The 13,317-nt window shown below is 45.0% G+C and overlaps 1 protein-coding gene and 1 pseudogene across 3 annotated transcripts in view; both read right to left on the minus strand.

Annotated features, from left to right (window-relative positions):
• The window catches only part of CCS (copper chaperone for superoxide dismutase), a 341,687-nt gene that overhangs the window by 256,669 nt on the left and 71,701 nt on the right, over positions 1 to 13,317 (minus strand). For all 3 annotated transcript variants that reach the window (XM_077457073.1, XM_077457065.1, XM_077457058.1), the window contains one exon: positions 11,940 to 12,117. In XM_077457073.1, coding sequence (XP_077313199.1) covers positions 11,940 to 12,117 — 178 coding nt within the window. The remainder of the gene's footprint in view (positions 1 to 11,939; positions 12,118 to 13,317) is intronic.
• LOC143933907 (neuroepithelial cell-transforming gene 1 protein pseudogene) lies at positions 3,564 to 5,504 on the minus strand (annotated as a pseudogene).

Raw genomic sequence — 13,317 nt, forward strand, 5'->3', positions numbered from 1 at the left:
TTTGTCAAGCACCCCAAACACTGCTTCCAAGGATGGCCCTGCGTCTCAGGAAGAGAAGCATGTCATCCGCATATAACGCTATGCATTCCCTGATACCCCCTACCTCCAATGCTCCAACCTCAGGTGATCTCCGCAGGGCTATAGCCAGGGGTTCTATCGCTAGAGCGAATAAGGATGGAGACAGCGGGCACCCTTGATGTGTGCCCCTGCCCACTTTAAATTGAGAAGCGATCGAGGTGCCTATTTTTATAACCGCCTGGGGATTACTATAAAGCAGGGATATTAAGGTCACAAAAACCTCTCCGAAGCCCATGTGCCGCAGAACTGCTAGCATGTACTGCCAGTCTACCGAATCGAATGCCTTGGCCATGTCAAGAGATACCACTACTCTAGTTCCCATCCTGTCATGTTCAATCTGTAAATGAGCAAACAGTCTGTGCAAGTTTGTGTCCGTAGATTTTTGTGGGATGAAACCCGTCTGATCTATGTCCACCAAGGTAGTAATAACTTGGGAAAGTCTGGTAGCCAACACTTTCGTTAAGATTTTTAGATCTTGATTCAGCAGTGCTATTGGCCTATACGACGAACATGACAGGGGGTCCTTGCCTGACTTCGGTAGCAGGATCACCTGAGCCTCCAACAAGGAGTCAGGAAGGCACTTGTGTTCAAGACAGTAACCAAACAAATTTTTTAGTCTAGGTAGTAGATCCTCCAGATGTAGCCTATACCATTCGATGCATAAACCGTCAGGACCGGGAGATTCATGGGGGGGGGGGGACCTAATGGCTCTCTCAATTTGTCAGTTATGTCAGCCTCCAAAATGTCCCTGTCTGTTGCAGGCAGCACCGGGACATTCAGGGACACCAGCAACCTATCCAAATCTAGGGGATTATAAGTCGGGATGGGAGCATACAAGGCCTTGTAATACTCCACAAAAAGGTATCCAGGATGTCCGTCGGAGTGGTAAGAACGTCTCCCCGGTCATTTTTAATGCAGGGTATGTTTGTCTGTACTCTCTGCTCTGCCTCCAGCATAGCCAGCAACTTACCATTCTTATCCCCTTGCTCAAAAAGGGATTCGGCCAGCTTTGTCCTAGATGTGTGAGTTAAGTCAGTATAATGGAGTGCCAATACACACCTCGCCTCCAGCAGTTCACCATAGGTGACATCAGACCGATTGCTTGCATGTGCCAGAGCGCACACCCTCTCCCTGTCCTGCAATTCCTGTTCTTTCTTATTGTGAGACCTGCGGGCCTGTTTAATGGCTGTAATATAATGACCCCGCATGCAAGCCTTAAATGCATCACAGACTGTTGTGGGGTCAGCGGACCCCACATTATCTTCCCAATAATTACTAAAGTGTGGCGCAACCTGAGAGGACACCTCCTCCACCTCCAACCAGCCTGGGTTCAACCTCCACCCCCCTCCTCCCCCCAAGAAACCGAAGTGGGACCAATATGTACCGACAGTGGCGTATGATCTGAAATACCTCCTGCCAGATATCTGGCTCCACCTACTAACTGCAGCATTGATGCATTAGCAAACGCCAAGTCTATCCTCGAGGAAGACCTGTGCGTTTTGGATAAATGTGAGCAGCTTCTAGTGGTGGGATTCTTCCAACTAGGGCTGCAACTAATGATTATTTTCATAATTGATTAGTTGGCCGATTGTTGTTTCGATTAATCGGTTAATAACCTTTAAAAAAAAAAAAAAAGTAGGTGAAATTGACGTTCATTTTCAACCACAGTTATGGGAAAATTTGGAAATGGAAAACTTCTTAGTCCAAGGAATTTTCAGACAGTGGTGTGGTTTTCGTTCATAAAATGACATTCATTTTAAAAACAGAATGTTAAAAACAAGTGAAAATTTCAAACAAAATTCTTTCATTCAGCGAATGTACAAAGATTTTTCGTCTGAATATTCTCGTCTGAAAACGGATCTTTTTGACCAGCATAAGGCTCGGTACACACCAAGCAGTTTGCTTTTGATCTGTTTCTGCAGTGCTTTATGTGGTACGTTTTGATTTTTGCGCACGTGATTTTACTGCAATTTGCATTTTTTTGGGCAGATTAAAAAACACTAATTGGTGCAAAAACGTATTACATGCTTTTTTCTGCAGCTTCTCCATTGAAGTATATTGAACCAATAAAGCACCATTTTGCGTTAAAATTCCCTTTTTTTTTTTTTTTTTTTTTTTTGAGGGATATCTTTTTATTGTATTTGAAGACTTATACCTGTACAGGCAGATTTATAAAAAAAAAAATATATATATATGCATTTCATTTATGTACAGTCACCAAGTTCCCAACAATGCATTAAATTCATGATACTCAAAGTAATTACAGTATATGCAGATAACAGCACAGTAAATAGGATGGGCAGAGAAATTCTTTACAACATGGACTGACCAATTGTAACAAACAACTTTATTACAGTATAATTAGTCTCTTGCAACCATCATGTTAACATCTGGTAACATGTACCTTTCACATTAAACTATATTAAACACCTTTTGTTAGTCTGTTCAAAACATACCGTCTGACCTTCTACGACATACAAGAACCATCTACATCTCACGTGTGCCATATACATGGCCCATAATTCCTAAACAGAGGTCCCAACCTGTGGTAGTCTGAGCTACAATAAAAAGCCTAAGCATAATTAAAAAATGCCTGGTAGCCAGGAGTGATTTGGCTCTTGTAAGCTACCTGTTGGGGACCTCTGGCCTAAAAGTCTTCTTGCCATAACACAATAATTCATTACTCATCGCCCTGAGTCTACAGCACATAACTCCTTCACTATCAGCTACATCTCTCTCGCTCTCTCTAAAGCCTTATAACATACAAAAAATAAAAAATAAAAGAACGTTTAAACCTTCTAAAACTGAAGGAAGAATGGAAAAAGCCTGACAATGCTTCTGTATTCAGCTGCCCTGAAAATGTTTTGCTGAAAAAAAAAAAAAAATGCATTTAGGGAAATCAAAATGCAGTCTTTAAAATCTTCAAAAATACAATAAAACTGATTAAAAACCCCTCTAAACTACATTAAAAAATTAAATACTTGGCAAACACACAAAAGGAATGTACAGTAAACAAGAAAAAATAAAAATAAAAAAAATTCCAGTTGGTAACATGAATAACCTGTTAACCTCAGAGTCTGTTTTTTCCATGAACATGTACGATTGCTGTAGAATGGGCACCGACATTCTGTAATAACACAAAATCCACTGGCTCAGGTTACAGGCAGCACTTTTCAAGGGGTGTGCTGCCAGGGAAATACAAACAAAAACACCAAATATAGCCATAGTTACTCGATATCTCTTTCTTCTTGGAATCTCCCACATTGCTTGAAGTCTCCAACAAATGTGAGGTTATTTATAAAATATATATATATATTTGTACTTCAAACAGAAGACATTTTTTCAGATAGAAACGGGGGGATAAAATAAAAAAATAAAATGGATCCCAAATGTAGAATTCTTTATTATTTAAACAAGCATCCCCCCTCCCAAAAAAAAAAAACAAAAAAAAAACAGACTCTGATTTTAACAGTGTTAACTGCATACCAGTAGCTGCCACTGAAAAGAGAACTGGGAGAGTAACAAATACAGTAGGATCAGTGAAAAAAAAAAAAATCCCAGTATGCTCACATTAAAAGATAAAAAATATACATATGTATAAATAACAAGTCCAGCCAAAGGGCACTTTTCCACTTATACTAAAGTCTCTTTTCTTTTCATGCTCTGTTGTGTTTTATCTCGAGATTTCCGGCTTCCTGTCAGAGCTCTTTGGAGTTTCCCTGGCTTTGGATCCTCTGGTGAGCCAACAACGGAGTTGTCTGCATTTTCTTCAAGGTCCATTTCTACAATGCCAGATATGGTAGATGACCTTCGCTGGGCATTTGTGTTCTGAGCTGGAGGATGATTTTCTTCACATTCCTCACTGAGGTCAGGAAGTTCTTTTAGTTCAGTTGGTGAAGCGTTCTGATATGGGGCAATGGCTGTTCTGATACAGTTCAACCACTGCTGCTTGTGAAAGATGTCATTGGCTTGGAGAGTGTGACTCTGGCCTATACAGGCTTCTTGAAACCGAACTCGAAAGATGTTTTTGGCTTTGTCTGAGTTGCTAAATGCCCCTCTGAAGGAACCACCCATCCTCACGTCACCATCTTGAAGATCCTCCAGCACCAGCTCACGGACAGGAATTGGTTGTCTATACACCTGATAGCACTGACGCTCATTCCGTGTAATTGGACGTGTTAGAACCAGAATATCTTGAAACATGAAGAGATACAGCTTATGGCCATTTTTATTCTTCAGCTCGCCATGACACAGAAGCGATTTGCTTGATTCTATCAGAGGGTCTCTTTGTTTGTCATCAAGATACTCCAGCTTGTCAATGTAATACTGGCAGTCAGACTCTCCCTTTTTCAAGTTAATGTCTGCAAGCACTCCTTGGATTAAGCATAGAGCTTCCTCCAAACTCTTGCCGTCAGGATGCTCGTTAGGAGTGTGTCGAAGAATCTCTTTCAGCAGCAGGGGATATTTCACCAAACGGCTTCTGGGAATATCAAGAAAGCTCCAAAGGTCTAGCTTGCGACTGAATGGCGATTCCAGACACCGTTGCAGAAAGTCCTGGACCCGCCTGTCCAGCTTCTTTTGGTCTAGCAGAGCTTTGGCAGCAAGCTGGTTACTGCAATACCTCTTGTATGCATTTAAACGAGGTAGCCAATTAACAAGAATGTGGCCAATTTGCCCAACAGTCCCATCTGACCTTGTTGCTTCTCTAAGTTTTGCAAGAAATTCTTCATGTAGAGGTATGTAAGCATCAAGGTCTCCAAATATCTGTGCAAGCTCATCCTCTGACATTATAGATAGTTTCAACATTGGATCGTGGTAGGCCTTTCTTGCCAATTTGAGGTCTTCAATCAAGTCTTGCTCTCCTCTGGTCATTTCATATATGGCCTCTTGCCGTTTAATTTCTTTGGTGCTCAGCGATTATTTCATATTGACATCTAACATCTCAGACCACAGGATGCTATTCCTTCTTTTTGGAGGTGTAGGAGCAGCCATCTTGCTACAGGCCTTGCTTGTACTGTTCGGAGACTTGTTGTCAGCACGCATGGTGAATGACTGGATTGTTTGGCCAAAGCGCCGAACTGCGCCATTTCTCACAGGAGATATTAAATTGGCTAACGATGTTACACGTGCAAGAGGACGCACTCTCTTATTGCTGGGCTCCTCTAACTCCTTCGAAGCTGGATTCTGAACTGCTAGGACCTGAATAGTCCTTTTGATAGGCAACAGACCACCAATTTCATCATGAGCCACCATACTTTATAATATTTCCCGCACAGGAGTCACAGCCAATCCACTTTAGAGGTTCTGCTCTGCGTGGAGCAGCTACTTGCTCATAAACTAATCTCCGATGTGCTAAGAAACACTCACAGCTCCTTCCCATACTGCATACTTCCCTGGCTGCTACTAAAGTCGTTAAAATTCCCTTTTACATGTGAACGTGTCCCATAGGAAACCATGTAAATGAACTGTAGTGCATTTCTGCAAAAAGCACCAATAAACACATAGATGTGAACCAGGTCTATTGCCCTGTACACACGGTCGACCGTGTGTATGCAAAACCAGTTTAGGACAAAATCCATCGGAAAAAATCAGACGGATTTTGTTGTCGGAATGTCTGACCGTGTGTACAAGGCATAAGACATTTAGTAACATAATGGGTTTAAAAAAACTAAAATGAGCCCTTTATAGTAGAAAGAAAAGCAGATAATCACTACTATAAGGGGTTCATTTTTTTACTGTAGAACAGTGAATGTAATATTTACAGTAGCGATTATTTGCTCTTTTTGTACTGTAAAGGACTCGTTTTAGTTTTTTTTAACCTCATTATGTTACTGGCCGATTAATCAATTATGAAAATGGTAATCGATTAATTTCATAGTCGATTAGTTGTCGATTAATCGATTAGTTGTTTCAGCCTTAATTCCAACACCACAGTTCTGTCAGGGAAGCTGCAGCTGCCCAGGCAGAAAGGTCAGCCAGAAGCCACCCTAGATGCATTAGAGGAATCCAGAGCGGTAAACATTAACTAAGACCATCTTGCAAGTACTTATATCAGCAACAACAACCAAAAACCTGCCACCTGGGTCCGAGATCACATGATGTATGGTGCAAGGTACCGCCTTACTGATTAGCATTGACACCCCCCTGGAGTAGGTGGAGTACGTTGCATGCATCGCCCTTTGTATCCAGGGTCTGCGTAAGGCCAGGACCCTGCTCCCATCCAGATGCGTCTCCTGCAGGAACACCACATGAGCACTGATCAGTTTTAAAAATTGAAACATTAAAGCTCTACGGAATTTGTCATTAAGGCCTCGGACATTCCAGGAAACCACATTAAACATTGATCCCGCCATCATCCCCCATTTAACCTATCAGACAGGAAGCAAAATACAGACAACAACAGAGAGAAATACAGTTGATTGTGCAGGTCATACATGGAACTATTCATATAAAAAGCAATAAAGCTATCTTGGAGGGCTGCACTTACTAAACATCCCACCCCTTGAACCCCATAAACACCCTGCTGCCGTGTAGCGAACCAAAAAAACAGGCACACGCAGCTTTTCCCCAAACTGTGTGCAAAAAGAGCCCTAGAGGGCATGACCGTTGAGGGTCAAAAAGGACCACAAGACAAAAAGCAAAATCAGAACCAAAAAAGCGTAAAAAAAAAATAATCTAACTGTTATAAACATAGTGTCTGTGCCCGGAGCTCCCAACTACGCTTTACGACCCGTCTGTCCTTGATATAGAAAGTCAGACAGTCTGTACCCCTCCTCGGTTCCCAATATCTGGTGTGTCCAACAAAATAATAAGAACAGAGGATGAAATTAAAAAGTGGCACAACCCCATAACAAGGTGCCTACATAAATGTGGATATGAGGAGGGGGTAACAACTGCCAAAGTTTCCCCCACCCCCAACCAGAGGGAGCAGACCCCATTAGCAGGTGAACTCCATATCAGCATAGCGGGGGAACTCAACCCGCCAGGAACTAAACCAGCTGAACTCTTGAAAGCACCCGAAGAGGAGGACAAAAGGAGGGAAGAATGAATGCAAACCCGCCATGGCGCAAACTAGGTATGCCATGTCTCGCCTATCATAGCGACTGTAGCATGAAGTATTTCAAATCTCGTTCTCGTAGCCTTCTTCTGATGTCTGTAAAGGTCTTATGCCGTCTCTGCAGGTCTGCTGAAAAATCAGGGTAAAGATGCACCACCGTATTCTCGAAGGGCAGGGTCTGGTGTTTACGAGCCTCATGTAGGTTACGGTCCCGGTCCCTAAAATTAAGGAACCTTACAAGGAAAGGCCTAGGTGACCCTAGGTTAATGACCCTGTGAGCCCTCTCCACCACATAAGTTGGGGGTACCTCGGTCAGATGAAGGAGTGTCTTCAAAAAGTCACTAGGGCTCTGCACAGGCTGTGGCGATGCCTTCTTAGCCGCAGACTTGCCTTTGGAGGGCATGAGGGATTGAATAGGCAATCTGACCGTGTGTAAGGTAGTATGCAGGCAGGGAGGTATACCCCTTTAAAAGGTGCCCAGCCACAGGATGACAAAATTATCAGCAGGGATGACTGCAATCACAGCTCTGAGGTTTCCTAAAGGCAATAGGCTTCTGGAGGGGTTGCAAAAAAAAAAAAAGAAAAAAAAAAGGAGAAACAATCTGGCAATGTACAGGATGATCGGGGTGTTCCCCTTTAAGAGTGTCCAGCCATATACAAAGCAAAAAGGCAAGCAGGGATAGCCAAAACTGCGGTCTAGTTCCAACACACTCTCCCCAGCCACCGCCCCGAGGCGACTGTTAACTGCCCCCCGGATTCAGGACTCCCCTCCCCTCTCTGCAGGGATTGAGGCCTCCGCAAGCCACGCTGTCCCCAGGAAAAACGGCAGTACTCGCCACTGCGCAGCCGGACGCAACAGCGTATTCCTGACGCGGTGGTGGGGTTGGCGGTGGTGGCTCTTGTATGCAGCCCCCAATGTGTCCTCCACGGGTGCCTCCCCCGATCGGCCCGCTCTTGCAGCCGCTCCGCGAGCACTGTACTCCACCGCGGCTGGTTCTGGAGGCTTCACAGGCCTCAAACATGACGGCTGGGTGCAACAAGCCGACTAGGCCTCAACCAGACGGGGCCTCAAGAAGCCCCAGAGCGCCACAATATTAGGCCTGGCCGGTCCCTAGAATGTCCCTGGGTGAGAGGGAAAGACTCCTAGCGTCTCCGGGTCCGTTAGCAGAGAGGATGGCAAAGGATTCTATTCAGGATTCCGGGAGCTCCAGCACCGCACGTCCTCCCTGTCTCACATCTGGACACGCCCCCCCGTTTTGCAGCAGGCTTGAATGAAACTGCACATAAGGAACGGCCTCGAAGGAGGCCACCATCTTTCCTAACAATTTCATGGAAAGCCAAAATGGAAGGATTTCTTTGTTTTGACAAGCCAAATCGGTTCCTTTAAGGAACTGATCCCTCCTGGGGTAAGAATACCTTCTTTCGAACGGTATCTATGATCAGCCCCAGGTACTGCAATCTCCTTGATAGTTTTAAGGAGGATTTTTCTAGGTTGAGAATCCAGCCTAGGAATTCTAGGTGACTCACAGATGAGACTAAACTTTGGTTTAGACAGGTGACTGACTGATCTATTAAGAGCAGATCGTCTAACTAGGCTAGACTTGTTATACCCTGAGCCCTTAACCTGGCTAAAGGAGGGGCCAGGGTCTTTGTGAACACTTAAGGTGCGGTGGCTAGACTGAAAGGCAGAGCCATTAACTGAAAATGACAATTTTCTACCTCGAAACGTAGAAATTTCTGAGCGGGAAAAATTGGCACATGGAGACTGACATCAAAGATGCCTATCGATGCTAAAAATTCTCCTTGTAGAATGGAGACAACCGATTGGATTGGAACAGATATTCAAGTGCCAGTTTAGATCCTTGAGATCTAAAATGGGTCTTGCCTCCCAGTTTGGCTTTGGTACCGTGAAGAGGTTTGACTAAAACCCTGATTCCCTGCTCTTCTGTGGGAACCTCTGATATTACGTTCTGAGACAAGAGATGATCCAGAGCCAGAAAGAGAGACTTCCTTTTCCCTGGGGCTCTGGGTACGTTTGATCTTAAAATGGGGAGACAGGAATTCTCGTAATTCTAGTTTGTAACCTAGAGAAATTGGAGGAAGCCACCCATCTGTCCTGACAATGTTCCTGCCAGATCTTTGAAAAAAGTGTAGACCCGCGGCGACTTATATAGGGACATCGCCGGTTGAGGTCCCCGTCCATTATGGATGTCACAGTCCCAGAGGATGCTGGGACTGTGACATCATAATGGGCGGGGACATCACTCGGCGATGTCCCTATATAAGTAAACGCACGCCACGTGCCTGTCATTGTTGCCAGAGACAGCGACGAGTCAACAGCTCAAGAAGAGAAAAAAAGAGAAGAACAGAAGGCGGTGACAGCGGTGATAGAAGACTGGGCCACTGCTTGTAAAAGAGCTAGAAGAAGGCACAGAGGCCCGGCAAGAAGAACCGAAGAGGGGGACAAGACCCCCAAAGTCGGAAGAAGGGCGGCGACGAAGAAAGCTGGCGAGAAGACCCCCGGAGCTGTGCAATAAACTATTTTAACCCTTGTGTGTTTTGTTTTTTTTACATTTTTTTCACAGGTGAATGGGTAGGGGTACATTGTACCCCATACTTTTTCACATAGGGTTGGGGGCCAGGATCCGGGGCCCCCTTATTAAAGGGGGGATCACGGATTCCAATAAGTCCCCCGCCCGCAGACCCCGACAACCAACGGCCAGGGTTGTCGGGAAAAGGCCCTTGTCCTCATCAACATGGGGACAAGGTGCTTTGGGGTGGGGGGGCCGCGTGGCCCCCCTTCCCCAAAGCACCCTCCCATGTTGAGGGCACGCAGTCTGGTACGGCTCAGGAGGGGGGGGGGGGGGCGCTCGCTCGTCCCCACCCCCTTTCCTGGCCAGCCGGGTAGCGTGCTCGGATAAGGGTCTGATAAGGACCCCCACACATTTTTTTCGGCGTAGGGCTTCCCCTTTAAGTCCATACCAGGTGACGGGGCCAGCGCGCTTCATTCGCTGGTCCCGGCTACCTGGAGCCACGCTCAAAACTAACAGACTTTCCTCCGTGTGTGGGCAAGTCCGTTCATTTCAAAAGTACGGCGGATAGTCCGGCGTACTATATCCGCCGAACCTAGTCTGCCGGAAAAGTCCCGTGTGTGGGCAGGTCCGCTCGTTCGGACAGTCCGGCGGAATTTACAGCGGCATTAGTGATCCCAAACCAGAGGTGGGCTCATCAATAGACTGCGTTACAGGCAATCAAAAAGTCGAACATACCAAATGAGTTAGGGAGTATACCAACAGTCTCTTCTGTGTTGCCTACGGCTCTTCCCACTTTTTAAAATTAAGGGTTTTCCCGCATGAGCATGGTGTGCGGGGGGGGGGGGGGTTGCAAGCCGCCGAGCGGTGTGCTGATCGCGATTAGTTTCTTGTCTTTTTATTTTATTTTTTATGACTGAGCACTCCTTCCCCAAGAAGAAGAGACTGTCAATACAAGGGGGTGATAGGGGAAAAAAACCCCGCTCACGCTTACCGGAGGTCCTGCTGTCTGACTGAGGAAGCCTTTCCAGCATGAGGCGGTGAGTGCTCAATACAGCCCCCAGTGGTGATACATAGGCATGACAACATTTGATTTTAAAGGGGTTGTAAAGTTAATTTCTTTTTTTTTTAAATAACAAACATTTTATGCTTACCTCCACTGTGAAGCTCGTTTTGCACAGAGTGGCCCCGAACCTGGTCTTCTGGGGTCCCTCGGCGGCTGTCTCGGCTTCCCCCCGCAAGTGCTTCTCACGTTCATTTGAGCTCCCTTGCATGGTGAGAAGCACTTGCGGGCGCACTCCCGTGATACAGCCGGCGGCTATAGCTGCTCACTGTATCACTCGGCCCCGCCCCCAGCGCATCGCGTCCTTGGATGTGATTGACTGCAGCGTGAGCCAATGGCTGCGCTGCTTTTAATCTATCCACTCTAGCCAATCAGTGGCCAGGCTGAGCAGCGAAGAGGACATCGGGGGCGAGCGCGGCACTTTCGAGGGGTCAGGTAAGTAAAACAGGGGGGCTGGGGGGGCCGGCATTGTCAGATGTTTTTTCACCTTAATACATAGAATGCATTAAGGTGAAAAAATATTTACCTTTTCAACCCCTTTAAAGGAGACCTTCATATGAAAAGATTTCTTAGAAAATTCCACTTACCTTTCCCACCGCACGGTTTTCTGTGGTAAGCCAACAGACCCAATCTTCACCCTTCACGGTGGGTTCCATTAAACCTTCAGGAGCTGGGGATCCTTGAGGAAATCCACAATGCTGGACCTGCAACAGCTCCCCACCAGTAAAACTTTTATGGACTTACTACCAAAAAGTACTGGATCCCAGGGTCCAGCTCTCTAAAAAGAGAAGCATTCACAGGCAAAACCTTGTTTCTTAGATACGAGGCCAGGGTACCATTCAATTTGGCCAGAAGAGACTATGAATGGAATCCAGTCAGCATGGCTAGCCCAAGCAAGGATTGGACCGGTGGAGCTCAGCAGCACAGCATATCTTCACTCGTGACCAACACCTTAGACACTGGTGGGAGGGGTTATATAGGGAGGGCACTTCTGGTCTTAGGGCGTGCCAGTGTCCATCACCTGAAGGTGGCCTAAAACCCAAATAGTAAATACTATAGCTCTGTGTCCCTCGATGTATGACAAGAGTATGACATGTTACTTAAAAAAAAAAAAAAAAAAAAAAAAAAACATTTTTGGCAAAGTCCCCAGTTCCTAATTATCAAATCCCCCCTTAGGACCAGACCCCCCCCCCCCCCCAAAAAAAAATACCTTTCACAGCCAGCAGAATTATCCCCAAATTCATGAATATGAAGTCCATGGAGGCCAGGACTCAGGCCATCCACTGTCCCATCAATAACACAGGTGTCCTGAGATACTTGGAGGAAACGAACCACTCCTTGTAAAGATCCTTCTCCTGACATCATTGCCACAGCTGCCCCTAGGTTCTCTGCAAAAAAAGAAAATATGATATGTAGGAACTTCAGAAGAGCTCAATCTTCCTTTGCATACTGAATTTAAAAAAATACTAATAATTCACAGACACTTTCTACAAGACAAACAAACAAACAGGGAATTTTAATTTACCCTCTTTCCCTCAACACAAATAGACAAGCATAAAGCCCAGCTTCAGCCAAAACTTTATATTTTGTTTTCAATAGGGCGAGAAAGGATAGTGAATTTCAGGTGAATGGGTCTATACTGCAACAGCTCTGCTCTGCACACAGCTGCGGCATAGTGGTGTTGTGGAAATTTTTATTAATATATGTTGTCAGATGTCCCACATTGTCAGTTTTGCTATAATACGCTCATGTGAGAGTATTCGCACAGATGCTGGTGTTAGATCATTGACTGCGGAAACCTTCCCGTGGACGCAGCAGATCCGTTTGCTCTTTTAACCACTTTCAGACCGGACCAATTTGCTGGTCAAAGACCAAACCACTTTTTGCGATTCGGCACTGCGTCGCTTTAACTGACAATTGCGCGGTCGTGCGACGTGGCTCCCAAACAAAATTAACGTCCTTTTTTTCCCACAAATAGAGCTTTCTTTTGGTGGTATTTGATCACCCCTGCGGTTTTTATTTTTTGCGCTATAAACAAAAATAGAGCGATAATTTTGAAAAAAACGCATTATTTTTTACTTTTTGTAATAATAAATATCCCCCAAAAATATATATAAAAACATTTTTTTCCCTCAGTTTAGGCCAATACGTATTCTTCTACATATTTTTGGTAAAAAAAAAAAAAAATCGCAATAAGCGATTATTGATTGGTTTGCGCAAAAGTTATAGCGTTTACAAAATAGGGATAGTTTTATAGCATTTTTATTAATAATTTTTTATTATTTTTTTTTACTAGTAATGGCGGCGATCTGCGATTTTTATTGTGACTGCGACATTGTGGGGGACCCATCGGACATTTTTGACACATTTTTGGGACCATTGTCATTTATACAGTAATCACTGCTATATAAATGCAGTGATTCCTGTGTAAATGACACTGGCAGTGAAAGGGTTAACCAGTGGGTGGCAGTGTAGGGGTTAAGTGTTCCTAGGGGTGTGTTACTAACTGTGGGGGGGTTGGGCTTTCATTTAGTGTACACTGATCTCTGCTCCAATCACATGGAGCAGAGATCAGCGTCACTAGTTGC

This window comes from Lithobates pipiens, unplaced genomic scaffold (assembly GCF_037356315.1).
Source record: "Lithobates pipiens isolate NorthernLeopardFrog02 unplaced genomic scaffold, aLitPip1_a1.2 Scaffold_10, whole genome shotgun sequence".
NCBI lineage: Eukaryota > Metazoa > Chordata > Amphibia > Anura > Ranidae > Lithobates > Lithobates pipiens.